This window comes from Primulina tabacum, chromosome 7, assembly GCF_025594145.1.
Source record: "Primulina tabacum isolate GXHZ01 chromosome 7, ASM2559414v2, whole genome shotgun sequence".
Lineage (NCBI taxonomy): Eukaryota > Viridiplantae > Streptophyta > Magnoliopsida > Lamiales > Gesneriaceae > Primulina > Primulina tabacum.
Window position 1 is genome coordinate 37,387,760 of NC_134556.1, and position 16,183 is coordinate 37,403,942.

The window sequence follows — 16,183 nt, forward strand, 5'->3', positions numbered from 1 at the left end:
AGAATATAGGTGGCCCGTTGGTTCGAACCATAGTACACGGATCATGCTAAGAACAAGGAAGTAAAACATATATCATGTTTGAACTATTCTAATTTCGAAACTAAAATATTGGAACGACGCCGCAAGAAAAAAGACATGGAATTGGAGACAGAAAAAGTGAGTTAAATAGTCTTACATAACTTTTTTACAGGCGCTTGCACGTTGTTCTACGACTAGATTAATTGGTTTGCTACTACATATATTACACAGTCAAAAGTAAGTTCTTCCGCATTAACAATTTTTGCATTTACCTCCAGGCTGAACTAAATATTAGCATTTTGTCTTCCCATCCAAAATGGAGAGCACCAATCTCCTCTTTCACTTTGTATCTATCTGAGTAATGCTTTATGAGTTCACGGATTTCGTCACTCACGTTTCGACTAATAGGACACGAGGTGAAACCAGCCATACTCATCCTAGATCTCCATTTTCCTGCAACCTCGTAACGCTCAATCCTTTCTGCTCCTTCACAGGCGACAACGTTAATGATATCACGTGCAAGACACTGTTTCTCTACGTTCATTCGGTCTTGGCTGTTTCTACTGAGAGCTGCATCGAGTGATTCAAACACTGCTGAGTAGTAACTGTATGCTTCTGCAAATCTTGGTAAGAATGGAGCAGTGTTTGTGTTCACGTCTTGCTCCACAACTGTGACAAGTTTTGGGTTTAACCCTTTAACCATTCGAAGAAGTTGGTCTCGAATATTTATTGTCGATACACTCTCGTCTGGCATGTGGTGGAGTTGGAAAGCAAAGTTTACGATTAACGCTCCTCCAGGCTGGCAATCTAGCATTGATGGAGAGACCAAAGCTGTTTCAGAAGCAACAATATGAAACTCGAATGAGAGCTTCAGATCCTCGGCCAGTAGCTCGAGTCGCTGCCCAATGGTTTTTAAGCCTCCCACTGTTCGTTGAACCGATTCGGGGTCATCCACTCCAGTTAACCTCAAGTGGGGACGTTTCCCAGGGACTTTAGCCAGGGATGTCAGCAACGTGTAATACTGACTACCTTGATTTATGTCGAAGTCTACGATATGAACCCTATTTTCGTCTTTAAATGCCTCTAAGATTGCGCCATTGGCCACCATGAAACCAAATCTAAAACATGGACACCCTTCAAAGAGGACCTGCATGGCAGAAAGTCTTTCCGGGGATGGTGCCTCTTTGCATTTCAGTGCCTTGTAAAGACCTTTACCAGAAGTAGCCATTCTAGCCGCCAAAGCTTCTACCATGTAAGCTGCAATTCGTTCAGAAGGTTCTCCCTGGATTGAGACCCTCTGCCGGAGCACGTTGATTATGCATGATGCTTTCTCCAGATTTCCACCGTGTATCGCATCAGCACATATAAATAGCAAGGATTTGGTATCCTGCGGGGTAGAAACTGAGATTTCCTTACAGCAGCTTATTCTACTAAGATTAGAATCTGAAGATAATTCTTTCGGTGAGTCATCAAGCATCTCATATGGACGAGAAGGGTCAGTCTGTTCAAAATCAATGTCCATGCTATGATCTCGATCTTCATTGTCATCATCACGAAGTGCCTTCTCAAATTCTTGTAACTTCAATCTCATCTTATCTTCATCTATAGCACCAGGACTTGGACAATTCAAATATTCTGTGTCATAATTGAACTCATAATTATCATGTCTCGCAGCCACCAAAGTGGAGATGAATGGATTATTAGCACTGGCAATTTCTTCCGATGGCGAGCGGAGAAAATAAGTTGGATCAAAACAGTCGCTGCTATATGATTCAGCAGGGTAAATCATGCCCCGATCGTCTGAGTCAAAAGTGGACGTTGATAAATCGGAGCTTTGATTGCCATCCTTCAGTGAGTAAAGTTCATGGCTTCCAAACAATGCAGCAGATCTGACTAAAGACATGGTTCACTCCTAACAATTTAAAATTTTTGCCAATGAAATACTTATGTGGTTTCCGGTTGGATACAAACTCCAAAATATCGATATAGTAAAACAGCAAGTTGATGTGGGACTCCCTGTATCAGTTACAAATTAAAGAACGTATAAGGAGAAGTTATAGAAACATGAACTTATGAATATGCATAAAAAATCAAACACCATATTCCCGTAACTAATCCATACACTTGAAAAGGTGTACAAGGTAGACTTTTTTTAAAAAAAATCCTGCCTCACATTTTGTTCAACCCCGAAGAGTGAGTCGACTAAGTCCACTAAAGGAGACTCCGTTAACGAGTGAACTTGAAACTCCATCTCAAATAAAACTCAACTTCTGTTCCAACTTCCACCACGTTTCTTGAACTCACGACTTAAGGACGTTTTAAAGGATAAATTAATAATCCAAACATTGAAAAGAACATACCGCCACACAACTTTCATGTGATCGGAATTCTTTATCTGTTTCTCTTCGAAACATAACTCAATTCCAGTTTCTTAATTATTCAAAACCGTCATGGAAACAGACTGTACTGGTGTTTTATATTGTTTTGTTCAGTAGAAAAATCGCCGGGGCCTTTTTTCTTGTCCACTGAATCTGAAAGATCATCCTTAAACTACGACAGAATCTTTATTCAAATCCGAATATTGAAGCATACGTAGATGGGATGTAACCCAAAAGATGTACAAAATGCTCCACATCCATTAAAAAGGCTATAAGTCTTCCTAAATGAGATGTTATCTGACAGTTCTTGGGATGAAACAATAATTAGAACGCTCAGAGTCACAATCTGCAGAAAAATCAACTCTCAAACATCAAGAAACGTAAAAACAGGGGACAAAAACACGTACCTGAAGATCCAAAACAGAGCCGAGGGAAAATCAAAACAAACCGAGAAATATCAAATCAGAGACAGCAAATCTGCAAATTGCACAGCAACAAGAAACATATGCATACCAAGCTCAGATTTGGGTTTGAGGAGAAAACAATACTAGGGTTTTGACTACTAACAAAAAATAAAGAAAGAAGGGCCGTTGGTTTAGTGAATTAATATAATTAACAACAAAGGGACACAAACGAAAAAACAAATCAGCAACCCTCGAGTTGGTTTGGCGAATTAACAACAAAGGGACACAGATGAAAAAACAAATCAAGAATCCAAAAGGACTTCACTTTACTTAGCCTTAAAACTTAATTCAAAACAAAAGATTTACAGCAAAGTTTGAATGAAAAATAAAGAAGCAAACTTGGCGGTGGGATTTGTTTTCTACCTGATTCCTCCATTCAATATAGTGTGATAAGATGAACATTCAAGACAAGAAAAAGCAGAGAAACTTCCAAGGAAATTAAAAGTGGTGCCAACTATCCCATTTCACATTACGATATTCTCTCTTTAAAATAAATAGTACGCTCACGCACCATGTATTCATATAAATTAATTAAATTTATATTAATAGAGATATATCTAATTGTAAAAATAATAAGATGTTTAATTGTAATTTTAAATATAAAAAACAAAAAAGATAGAGTTTTGTAAATGCGATCATGGGACCCTCTCTTTCTTATTATTAATATAGCAAAAACTTGTGTGAGACGGTCTCACATATCGTATTTCTGAGATGAATATCTTATTTGGGTCATCCATGAAAAAGTATTATTTTTTATACTAAAATTATTATTTTTTATTGTGAATATTGCAGGATTAACTCATCTCACAGATAAAGATCCGTGAGAATATCTCAAGAAAAACCTATTCTATTAATAATACTTCTTTTCTTTGCGCGTTTGCGAGTCAACCATCGAAGTATTTGAGAAGTGCCTGTTTTGCATCATCTAGTGGAGGGGACAACTGGGTGATGTTCTTCCAACTCGAGGCGCACTCCAGAAGTTTGTCGAGTAATCCCATTAAATAATCAATTATTAACAAAAATATGCATAAATTTGGATAAATGAATTCGAACCTTTTAAACGTGTTAAGAAAAAAAGATACAAAAAATAAAGTTTGTAGTAGTTTTTAATAAAGTGTGAAAAGAACCTTTCATGAGATACATGTACAAAAGTTGTAATTCACACACACTCTTATGAGATTGTTTCATAAAACAATTTTGTGCGATGAATCTCCAACTTGATCGGACTCATAAAAAATATATTTTTTATTTCAAAAATATTAATTTTCATTATATGCATATATCGAATTGATGCATCTCAGATATAAAGATACGTGAGACTATTTTATAATGAAGTTTTGGTAGTTTATTATCTTTTATGAACTGTTTTATGGTCATCGAACACAAACCAGAAACAATTACCAAGTCAACTTGACCTATTTTCTTTGAAATATTCTATTATTATATATAAAAATTGGGTTAATTTATTTGGTTATATTAATAAATCAATGTTGTCACCACTAATATATGACAAAAAGTGTTCTGGATAAGAACTCAATAGTATAAATCATTAACATTTATTTAATTTAAAAATTATCGGGGTTCTAAAATACAACTTGTGATCATATTCTAATTGGTTAAAATGATAATCTGGATAAGATCTATAATTTAATTAGTTGCAACACATTTAGAAAAGTTTCCTTGAAAACCATCTTTTTAATCGAGCTCAAATTATAAAGGTAAAAACTTGTATGAGGCGGTTTCACGAGTCATATTTTGTGAAACGGATCTCTTATTTGGGTCATCCATGAAAAAATATTATTTTTTATGCTAAGAGTATTAATTTTTATTGTGAATATCGTCAGGGTTGACCCGTCTCACAGATAAAGATTCGTGAGACCGTCACACAAGAGACATATTCAATTATAAATATTTATCAATGATTGATGTTGAATATATTCTTAAAAATGTCCATATGATGAATTCGTCGACCTTCAATCGAAAATTTGTCATATCATCGACTATGACGATTATGTTATGTCTATGTTTTAGTTGTTAACGTGTGACGTCCATGTTATTTCGAGAAATATAAATATTTCATTCGATTTAAAAATTTATCTTAACCTATAAATTTGTTTAACTACTTATTTTCGTGTGTTATTCAATCGATTTTTTACTCAACGAAATCCAAGAGTTTGCTCTCGATTCCTTTATTTTCAGAGAGGAAAAAAAAAATTGAAGAAGATGGTTTGAAATGGGCCAGGCACCTAATAATTTAGATTCCCTTACCAGGTGGCCCATCTGAAATTAAGTGATCCACAAATGCCAAAAAACAATTAAGATCCAACCCACTATGGGTTGAAAGCCCATCATCTAACTTCTTAAGTTTCCAAATTTTAGCGTGTCAAAATGCAACACGACCCGTCAACTCGATACGACCCAACACGAAAAAAAATCAGGTTCGGGTTGGTGTTTTTTGGGTTCGGGTTGGGTGGGTTCGGGTTAGTGATGGGTTAGACGGGTTTCGGGTTTGGTCGGGTTGGGTCGCGGATTGACCCGAATTTTTTTTTTTAAAAAAAATATTACCTATATTTTTATATATTGTATGTTTGAACAAATTTTATTGTATATTTATATGATAAATTTTCATCATTTAATATTTATTTGTATATTTTTTATTTTTTTAACAATTTTTTATTTGATTTAGTAAATATACTTTAATTTTCTACAATTAAACTTTCAAATTTAAATCGGAAATTTTGTTATTATGTCTTTAAATTAAAATATTATTATTATTTTTAATTTTTTTGAAATTTTTTCATTAAATTTTTTAAAAAAAATAAATAAAATTCGGGTTAGGGGGGTTAGACGGGTTGAGTCGGGTTAGACGAGTTCGTGTTCGGGTTGGGGGTTTTCGGGTTCCTTCGGGTTTGGGTTGGGTTCGGGTTGAAAAAAAATAAAAAAAAATTCACGGTTTGACCCGAAACCCGACCCAACCGACCTGATTGACACTCCTACCAAATTTTACTTTGTTAAAAGTTTTGTCCTATTTTTGTATTTTCCTTCAAAAAATACAAAGAAAAAGGTTTTATCCCATTTATTTAATTTTTGTTTGTTTATGATAAAGAAAAAATTCATTTTGGAAAATATTTTTCTCTTTTAAAATTAGAAGTAAGTGACAGACAGAACAAACATAACAATAGTTTGAAGGGAAAAAAGCAAATCAAATCTTAGAAAATTAAATTTATGTTTATATTATATTTTGTATCTATATGTATATGCTAATTTATGTATTTATATATTATATATACAATTTTTTTTCCTTTCCCAACTCAATAAAAAGTAGCAACGGGTCTAAATTAGTAATCAATAAAAAAAAGTTACTAAAACTTTAGTTTAGTCAATTGTTAAATAATGAATTCATACCTTTATTTTCAAAGATGCACACCGTAATTCATTGAATAAATTATTTTTTGCCTAAACGAGTTAATCAACCATAGCTTTGATTAGTACGCAGGATATATCTATTAATGGTTGGCTAGATGTTACGATATCAACCCATTCAATTTCTAGAAATATAAATGTGCCCGCGCACACACATATTGTATAATCGAGTGTTTGTCGTTTTATCAAAATTTATAATTTTTGATAGAAACTTCAATATTATAAATTTCATGTACCCTATGTCTTGATCGTTTTGCCAACAAAGACAATTATTGTATCTCAACAATATAAAACACCTTGATTTTATATATATTAGAGTTATACATGTTCACAATAACATTATAGTATATTTGTTGGGTGCAATAATTGTCCCTACTTGGTAGAGCGATCAAATCGTGGTGCTTGAGCTGCTGTGCGGTTTAAAAGATTTGAGTTGCACCATTATCACCATCTATAACTTTTGATAAAGCGGCAAGCGCTCGATCCTACAATATTCATTATTCTCAAATCTTGATTACTTCTTTAAATAGATTTGTATAAAATAAAATAACACGTGAGTTAAGGGTGGACTCTATTGTCATTTTCCAAGTACTCCATTCGATGTCTTTCAATTTCAACTGTCCATGCATTATAATAGTTATATTGCAAACTTAAAACTAAAATCAATTAGCCAAATATATATTAACTAAATTTGTTCACCTTTTTTTAAAAAAAAATTAAAAATTAGCTGCGCTGTCACAATATTAATTTGCATACTTCACCTTAATTAATTGAGAATTAGTGGCAATTTGTTGACTGAAAATGAGTTGCAATCTCTCGATCGTTATAATGTATATAATATTACAATCAAACAGTAGTTTAGAAAGATTAGTTATCGAAGGAAAATAATAAATCGGGGGTTGGTATTAACTAAATTTCTTCAATAAAAGTCTAACCCATATTTATTTACGTAATTTTCAAGATTATTCCATTTGAAATTTTGTTTTCACCCTAATTCATGGTGTACGTACAATAAACATTTTAAAATTAATATTCGATAAATTAGTAAACTCACGAAAACAATAATTTTCTCGGCCTTGACTTGATCGGATTTCGTTGAATTAATAATTTTGTAAATTAATAAGACGATAAATTTTTGAAAACTCTTGAAGAAATATATTGTCACGTCAATTTCATATATTAGTAATGATATATCCTTAATTATAAACATAACTATGACAAATTAATAAAAAAATTGAATCTATTATGTTTTTTTTGTTTATTCAACATCCAACTTTTCTCATTGTATCAAAAAGCTCTGATATTTTGTTTTCGATCTGCAACAACAAAATTTTATGTGAGTGCTTGATGCTTCCTCTCCCATAATTGATTCCGAAGGTGTTATGATTGGATTTAGAGTTTAGATGAGTGGTTATTGAAATATTTGAGTTTGAGATGATTCTCAAATCGGACTCAAGAGTTGTTAATTATAAAATTCTTGATCTAAATCGGACAACCAATTTTTAAATGCTGGAGTAGATCCTAAAGAGATACCTCAAAGGTTTGGCCGGATCTGTGTAATGGTATATTCAAATTACTAAGATTTTAACAATGTAAATCGAATAATAGTAAATGCGGTAAAAATAGTACCACTTAAACAACAATACAACATATGTTGAATTAAGTATTTGGCGGCTCCCTATTCAGTGTTATGCATGGTTCATTGGTAACTTCTAGTTTGATCAGGGAAATCACAGAAAACGCATCCGCTAATGAAGGTTACAGATTCGGTTTAATCCTTAGATTCAATCGATTCGAGAACTCTCAACATTTATTAAAACAACGACTTGATAAGTGTTGATAAATCCTAGCTGATCATTGATAGTCTGCAATGAACTTGAACGAGAGTGCTTGTGATCGGTTTAAAAATATTCAAATAAGTATGCTCGAAAACCCTAAGAAAATTGAGAGTTTGTAGACTTATAAGTTGTTGATGGCTTCAAATGAATAAAAACACTATTAATTTATAGTTGACTATCGCTTTGTCTCAAAAAAATCTTCTAATATAACCAGATGGTAGGTAAGATCGCTTTGAACTTTGTGAAGTCCAACTCGAATACCAAATACACTGAGATTTGCAGAGTCTGGTTAGGCTTGAAAATCTGGTTTGTTACTAAGATATCCATTTTGACATATTTCAGCTAGACATATCATCTGGTTGAACACTTATATGAGCAAGTCTTGAGTATTCGGTTCTAGAATCCAGTGTAGTTTTACTTCTTGAACTCCAGTCCATTACCTGTAAATATTCGCGTCTATGTGAGTGGTTTAAGAATATTTTAAATAAGTGTACTCGAAAATCCTGAGAAAATTGAGAGCTAGTAGACTTGTAATTTGTTCAGGGGCCTCAAACGAATGAAGACACTCTCAATTTATAGTTTTTTTTTATTCTAATGCTCAAATCCTTGTAAAGTTCGAATTCTGTTTTACCGGTGCAAAAACAACTTTATCTCAGTATTTTCTTGATTCATAGTATGTTGCTTTAAATGATTGTTGGCGCCTTGCCAAAAATGGTAACAAACAGCTCTAAAATGTCGACATTTATGAGAGAAAACTATATCAATTATCTGTCTTATTGGGAGACAATATGGTCTTATAATGAGCTTGTTTCCTGTTCATGATTTATCAAAAATATCTTCTGATATAACCGAGAACTTTGCCAATTCCAGCTAGAAGACCAAATAGGCTGAGACTTGCGGAGTCCATTTAGGCTTTAGAAAATCCAGATCGATACTAAGATATCATGTTTGCCATATTCCGGCCGAATATATCATCTGATTGAGCATTTACATGATCCAATCTTGAGTAGTCCAATTCTAAAAGACAGTGCTGTTAGAATTCTTGAACTCTGGTCTGATACCCGTGAATTCATGGAAAGATGGATGCATCATATAATAGTTAGATATACAGTTTTTTTTATCACCAAAATCAAAAAATTATATCTCAATAAAAGATAATTGTACTAACACGTATAGTAAATTTTATTTGACTCGTCAATACATTGGACATTATCTAATTTTTTAAAACAATGAATATCAATTACTTATTGATATATAACGAATATAATATAGATATATTAGTGTGATACAAACATTTTTGTATGTAATTAAATTTACGTTAATAGAATCGAAAAATTACTCTTAAAATAATATAATGCAGATGACAAGTCAAATACAAACGTTGCAAGGTACAACGCAATAACCATTTTAGTTTTTGAAAAATGATTTCTTAACAGACTGATTAATGAACATTCCACGAAATATATAGATATCCATGCAGATGACAAGTCAAATACAAGGCACAACGCAATAACCATTTTAATTTTTAAAAAATGATTTCTTAACAGACTGATTAATGCACATTCCACGAAATTAATGACTTTCAATTTGGATTTGTCTATATTAACGTCACCAATTGTATGTAAAAGCATACAATTAAGCTATATATATATATATATATATATATATATATATATATATATATATATATATATATTGGTGGGTATAAAATCGGTATCTATATATTAATTAATGTGTGGTGATATGTCTTTCCGTCATTAGTTTTTATTTGCCTAATCAAGTTATTACGATCTCCCATCTCACTATTAATTCGTTCAAGTTATTCTTACATCTAGGTGGGCTACACGTGTGTGTTTATATATATATATATATATATATATATATTTTGTTATGCTGCTCAACAATAATGTCAACTTATGTAATTGCTAATGAGATAATACTAATCTATTAGATATATAATTTTGATATGTTTCATCACATTCAAAAGATGAGTGTCAAGTCATTGGTGGATAGTGAGAGGGCTGTTGTAACGACCATGGGCTATCCCGATCTTGGGCTCCCTCGGGGGCCTTGTCCCGTCTTGGATTCCCACTGGGGCCTTTTCTCTCACGGGCTTTCCACATGCGCCATTACTCATATGACTCTCCACACCATGTTGGTGGAGTGATACCTCCCCAAGTCTCGAACCCATGACCTCCTGGCATAAGTACATAGTTCAAAGAGACTTGGTACCAATTGACTAGCTCAACTGGTACCAAGTCTCTTTGAACTATGTACTTATGCCAGGAGGTCATGGGTTCGAGACTTGGGGAGGTACCACTCCACCAACATGGTGTGGAGAGTCCTATGAGTAATGACGCATGTGAAAAGCCCGTGAGGGAAAAGGCCCCAGTGGGAACCCAAGACGGGACAAGGCCCCCGATGGAGCCCAAGATCGGGATAACACATGGTCGTTACAGCTGTTGATCATAAACGTACATGAAATTAATATACTATGTGTATCAGAAGTTAGTGTTATGCTATGGTGTTGTCAACACGAGGGCACAACAGCAGCGGGAATTAATTGTTTAACACACAAGTATAACTTGAATAAATAGAGACAAAATTCTAATTATGAAAAGCACGAATACTTGAGCAATGCTATTGACAAAAATTTACTTAAAAATATGTAATCATTTACACAAAAATAATACTAATGAGAATAACAAAACAAAATTCCTTGACACTCCAAGAAATTAAAATGCATCAAAATAAACCAAAGTCAAAACTAAATGCATAAACTGAAGTTGCTTAAAAAACATCAGAAGAACACTCTTCGATCAACACTTTGTGTCAGTGTTGTTCTACACGCGTCATCAAGACCAATTAGCAACACGGTATAAACGTGAGTCGATCACTCAAATTCTTTATTACAAAAATTATCTCCAACTCTGAACGTCATGTACGTTCAAAGAAAAACTCCAGCACTTGCATAAACTTCCTTACCAAAGTCGTTCTTATCTCAATATTCCATATATATAGATCTTCATATCTTGACCTAATTATCTTTCCAAAAGAACAAAATCCTACAAACATGGAAACAAAAATTTATTAGGAATAATACTCTATTCAAATATAAGATATTATAGTTTAGGGATAAATACCAAATCGTATAGGATAATTATCAAGATTGAATTATCGAAATCTCATTATCAAGTCAAATTAGTCTAGAAATACAAAACTCTTATTTTTCAATTTAAATAAAGGACAAAGATTAATAAGGAAAAATATTCTTTTCAGGTAGTATAGCAAAACCATACACACACGCATATAGTTTTGATATATTGCACACCCAAGATGCACATCTATGTGAGCACCGTTGAAGTGTCACTCACCTATTAAATGTGATGATACATAATATAATTATACATTCATCAAGTGAGTTTCACCTTCTTGCACATATATATATACATCCACACAATCTTTTCTTCTGTTTTTTTGATTAATTAATTATATACTCACAAAGTTCTGGATAGAGGTGTCAAAATTCGGGTGGAGTCAGGTCAGGTCGGGTTGGTGTATAATCATATTTAAAAATTGTTTAACCTGAACCCAATCTAACCCGAAAACTCTTAATCCAAACACGAATCCGACTAACCCGATCAACATGACTAACCCGATTTTTTTTATTTTTTTAAAAGTAAATAAAATTAAAAATAATAATAATATTTTAATTTAAACACATAATAACAAAATTTTTCTTATATATATGATTTAAATTTAAAAGTCTATTATAGAAAAATAAAGTATATTTAGTAAATTAAATAAACAATTGTTTAAAAAATAAAAAAGTCCACAAAATAAATATTAAATTAAGAAAATTTATGATATAAATATACAATAAATATTTTTCAGACAGACAATATTTAATAATTATATTTTTTAAAAAATTAAAATTTTCGAGTCAAATCGAACCCGACCTGACCCTATCATTTGTTTCGGGTCAGCTATCTGGTCCAACCCGATCTGACCCGAACCCAAAAATCTCAAATCAAAACCTAATATTTTTCGGGTTGAACCGTGTCGAGTTGGTGAGTTGGGTCTGATTTTGACACCCCTAGCTCTGGACGAGGATCTGAGTTATTAGAGTAATTGAACGTTTGATCAATAATCATGTGTTCGATTTTGTCTGCAACATATTTTCGAACGAACATGTGGTCTATCCGGATATAATGAGTTACATGTTAATGGATTAATTAGAAAGTTTACAATGTTTATATATTCATAATGACAAAATAATCTAATATAAGTAAAACCAAGTACAACTAAAATACATGTGAAAATCCCAAAAATACTCTTGTATAGATTAAACACGTGTATAAAATTATCATAACCTTCTGAATCACATATCAACAGTATCGATCTGGACTCCACTTATACTAATACACATGTAATACTACTCTAAGGGAGTGTTTGGTTGGCAGGATTAGGGGGCATTATTTTTTTTATCCTGCCTAGTCAGCTGTTTGGTACGCGTGATTATTTAACCAAGTCAATCCCTCATATGAATGATTATGTTATATTAGGTAGGTTAAAATAATACCTCCTCACCCCATAGGATTATTTATCCAACTCTTAATACCTCCTATTTTTCCAATTTCACCCCTCTATTATATTCAAACTCATCACCACTTCCCGCCACCGACCGCCGGCGCCGATTTTTCCGGCTGGCCGTTTCCTGCCGCCGCCCCCGTCAGCCGTTTCCGGCCCGCCGCCGGCCCGCCGCCGCCGCGAAGGAGAAGGGCAATTTTGTCTTTTCATCAAAAAATTCAAAATTATCCTACACTTAAAAATCTTACCAAACATAATATTATTTTACATCATATATTACAATACTACCACAATCATTTTCTTCATCATTTACATACTAATCATTAGTTTATCCTATCCTTCCAACCAAACGTAGCCTTAGTATACGTGTAAAAATTTAACCATAAATTCAATGTGTAGAGATATGAGGTGTTATTATGAATTAGAAAAATATGCTAGACACATTGAGAAAATTGTAATATTAATTTTATAAGTTCATAAACTTTTTGGGCTTTAGTAATATAATTTATCGAAATTTGATTTTTATCAGATAATTAGACGTGATTATTCGAAAACCACTAAATCAATCGAATATGATTTATTTAACAATGATTCTCTCCTACGTGATACATTTGACGAGAATAAAATATACATTACGCACATTAAAATTCACCTAAAAAATGTAAAAATAAAATAATATGACATCGATACTTCAAAATGATTGGATTTTTTTTCATATTTTTTATTTTCGTTATAATACATGTAATATAAAATTTATTAATTTTGTTACATGAGGAACATATGATGTGCAACAATGAATTCTAATCAACATAGAGAATTACTTGCTCACATAGGTGTGCACGGTCGGTGTGCAGCATATTAAAATTGTATATATATATATATATATATATATATATATATATATATATTACCTTACTAGAATGAACCCGTCTAAGCAACACATCAACAAACAATGATAAACCCTAAGCAAACAAACTTTGACTAAAGTGAAGCTTAGCGACATAATCTATTTATATATATATATATACACACTGTAGATTTCAGCCCCAGGAGTTAACATACATAATATATGCTAAATATAACTAAGTTGCATATTCTACTTTACTTCTTTTAATAAATAGTTACCATATATATATTTCTTTTAAATGATAAAATTCATTAATATATATGTATGTAAGCCAAATCTGTCGTGTTAAAATTAATAAAGAGACATGACTGATCAAACTTATCAATATATAATTGGAAAGGCCACCAACCATCATACGCAATACATATAAATATAAGATTTATTGATTAGAAAATTTACTTACATAAAATTATAAAGAAGAAAGCCTCTCATCTCTGATATCGATCCTTTTGTATTCTGGAGCAACGATCTCCCTACTGTGCAAGGGGGCACATGCTTTAGCTTCAAATAAATTTCTTCACACATAGTTTATTCTCGTCTCTCTTTCTGAATTCAAGGTGAATTAATCTTAGTATTTACTTTGAATTTTAATTTATCCTTAGTCTTCAATGTTTTTTTTAAAAGTTTAAAACTATTTATAAATTATGTAATCTTGAGGTAAATGATACATTAATCAAATTTAAAATTAGAGTATATATATCCATGCTTGACCTACGATTCAGTACAATAATTATGAGGACTGCTAAATTTGTTGACACGAAACTCGGCCGCCACTACTTATATGTCGATCCACCACACCTCTAATGCTAAATTTTTTCCTTTCTAACATTATATAATCTTACAGACCCTTCAGATCCATGGATGAAACTAATTATTGTGGGGGATCAAGTGATGATACAAGGAGTACTACTGCCTGTCCAGCGCTTCGGGGGCATTGGAGACCTGCGGAAGATGATAAACTACGACAACTGGTTCATCAGTACGGACCTCAAAACTGGAATTCCATAGCAGAAAAGCTTCGAGGAAGATCAGGTACACCTTGCACACGCACACACCGCGAACTTCTAGTGGTGAATATATAGAGAGAAACCCTTTTTTTTCATTTCTTTCGAACTTGAGCCCCTTTGGGTATATCTAGCCCCCTTATATATCTGGAGTTATAAAAGTTGAAGAGGTTATATTTTCCCTTGTAAAATACTCTGGACTCTCAAATTTTAAGCTTCTATCTTTTTGTACTACAAGTAGGTCTTTATATAAAGATCCACGACATTTTTCTACAATCATTTCTCATTAATTTATATCATAACCCTAAAAAACTTTGCCCTTGTCCGCATTACATTAATCTACCAATTGAAGTTAATCAGAGTGTGTAGATCATATATTAATCTGTCAAAAGTAATCAAATACTCAAATTCTATTTATATCTTATATATTTTGCACCTTAAATTAAATCTTATATGATCAATCGAATATATGCAGGGAAGAGTTGCAGATTAAGATGGTTTAATCAACTCGATCCAAGAATAAACAGACGGCCTTTTTCGGAAGAAGAAGAAGAAAGGCTACTTGCAGCACACAAATTGCATGGCAACAAATGGGCACTTATATCAAGACTTTTCCCAGGTAGAACCGATAATGCTGTAAAGAATCATTGGCATGTTATCATGGCTAGAAAGCAAAGAGAAAATTCCAAGATTTGTAATAAGGGAAGCTTTCAAGTTCAACATGATGCAGCTACCAGCGACTCCAAGTCCTCCTTTGATTATCACTATGATTTTCGAAGGAAAAATTCAAGGCTCCAAAGTGAACATGGCTCAAGAATCAGCTTTGAAAATGGTGGGATTTTTGAACTACATGGCCGAAACACAGATAAGATATTCTCCGTTGCATCATCTGGTTCATCACCCTCGCTGGCTAATAATTCATTTTCTGCTTGTAAATCTCTTGATTTTTGGGCGAGAGAAGGTGTACTAAACGGTTCTATCTCCAACAGCTCGAATCATCGAATGAATTTTGTCGTATTTGGTGACCACAGGGATTTAAGAACATTTGATACCCTTAATAAGAGGACGGTCATTCCAAGTTCCTTAACTTATCTTGAATATGGAAAAAAAGATAGAGGGCATATCAACGTCCGAGAGTATGTTAGCCGTTTCAGCGAAACGGGAATGAGTATCAAGCAGCAAGTTGAAGAACTAAACCCCATTCAAAAGAAGGATGTTCCCTTCATCGACTTTCTTGGTGTGGGGATCTCTTCCTGATCATATATTACATATAACATAGCTCAATTTATGGATAAAGATATGAATATGTGCTGCTAGCTAGTCTAATTTGTAGTTTATGTATAAGGTTTTGATTTCTTATGTAACCATAGATAGATTCTATAGAAGTATAATGTGTTTCTAATACTTCTTCCGGAACAAATTTTAAATATTGTGTGAAATTAAGACATATTATAATGCAAACATGTGCTATTTTGTATTTTGACAAGCTTTCTGAAGCAATATTTCTCCTGTTTCATCAACTGCATGCTGGCTATATGTTTCATTTTCTGTATTTGAGTCT

At 32.8% G+C, this 16,183-nt stretch overlaps 2 protein-coding genes across 4 annotated transcripts; one reads left to right on the forward strand and one right to left on the reverse strand.

The window, feature by feature from the left end:
* Positions 1-106: 106 nt before the first annotated feature.
* Positions 107-3,361, reverse strand: LOC142551674 (scarecrow-like protein 1). 2 transcript variants are annotated; one of them, XM_075661039.1, is made up of 3 exons: positions 3,224-3,361; positions 2,804-2,873; positions 107-1,930 (listed from the first exon to the last, which is right to left on the reverse strand). In XM_075661039.1, the coding sequence occupies exon 3, from the start codon at positions 1,919-1,921 to the stop codon at positions 287-289; it is 1,635 nt and encodes a 544-aa protein (XP_075517154.1). In that variant the 5' UTR covers positions 1,922-1,930; positions 2,804-2,873; positions 3,224-3,361; the 3' UTR covers positions 107-286. The 2 variants fall into 2 exon arrangements, with proteins under 2 accessions (XP_075517154.1, XP_075517152.1); XM_075661037.1 differs by having other exon boundaries at positions 107-2,034.
* Positions 3,362-14,039: 10,678 nt separating this feature from the next.
* LOC142550948 (uncharacterized) lies at positions 14,040-16,099 on the forward strand. 2 transcript variants are annotated; one of them, XM_075659996.1, is made up of 3 exons: positions 14,040-14,175; positions 14,463-14,650; positions 15,098-16,099. In XM_075659996.1, exons 2-3 carry the CDS (start codon positions 14,476-14,478, stop codon positions 15,877-15,879), a joined length of 957 nt encoding a protein of 318 aa, XP_075516111.1. In that variant the 5' UTR covers positions 14,040-14,175; positions 14,463-14,475; the 3' UTR covers positions 15,880-16,099. The 2 variants fall into 2 exon arrangements, with proteins under 2 accessions (XP_075516111.1, XP_075516112.1); XM_075659997.1 differs by lacking the exon at positions 14,040-14,175 and having other exon boundaries at positions 14,348-14,650.
* Positions 16,100-16,183: the final 84 nt, after the last annotated feature.

What these genes read in the sequence shown, in the direction of transcription:
- LOC142551674 (XM_075661039.1), bottom strand. Translation starts at nt 1,921, where the DNA reads ATGTCTTTAGTCAGATCTGCTGCATTGTTTGGAAGCCATGAACTTTAC.
- LOC142550948 (XM_075659996.1), top strand. Translation starts at nt 14,476, where the DNA reads ATGGATGAAACTAATTATTGTGGGGGATCAAGTGATGATACAAGGAGT. An exon ending in AAAGCTTCGAGGAAGATCAG is followed by an intron (nt 14,651 to 15,097) that starts GTACACCTTGCA and finishes GAATATATGCAG; the next exon opens with GGAAGAGTTGCAGATTAAGA.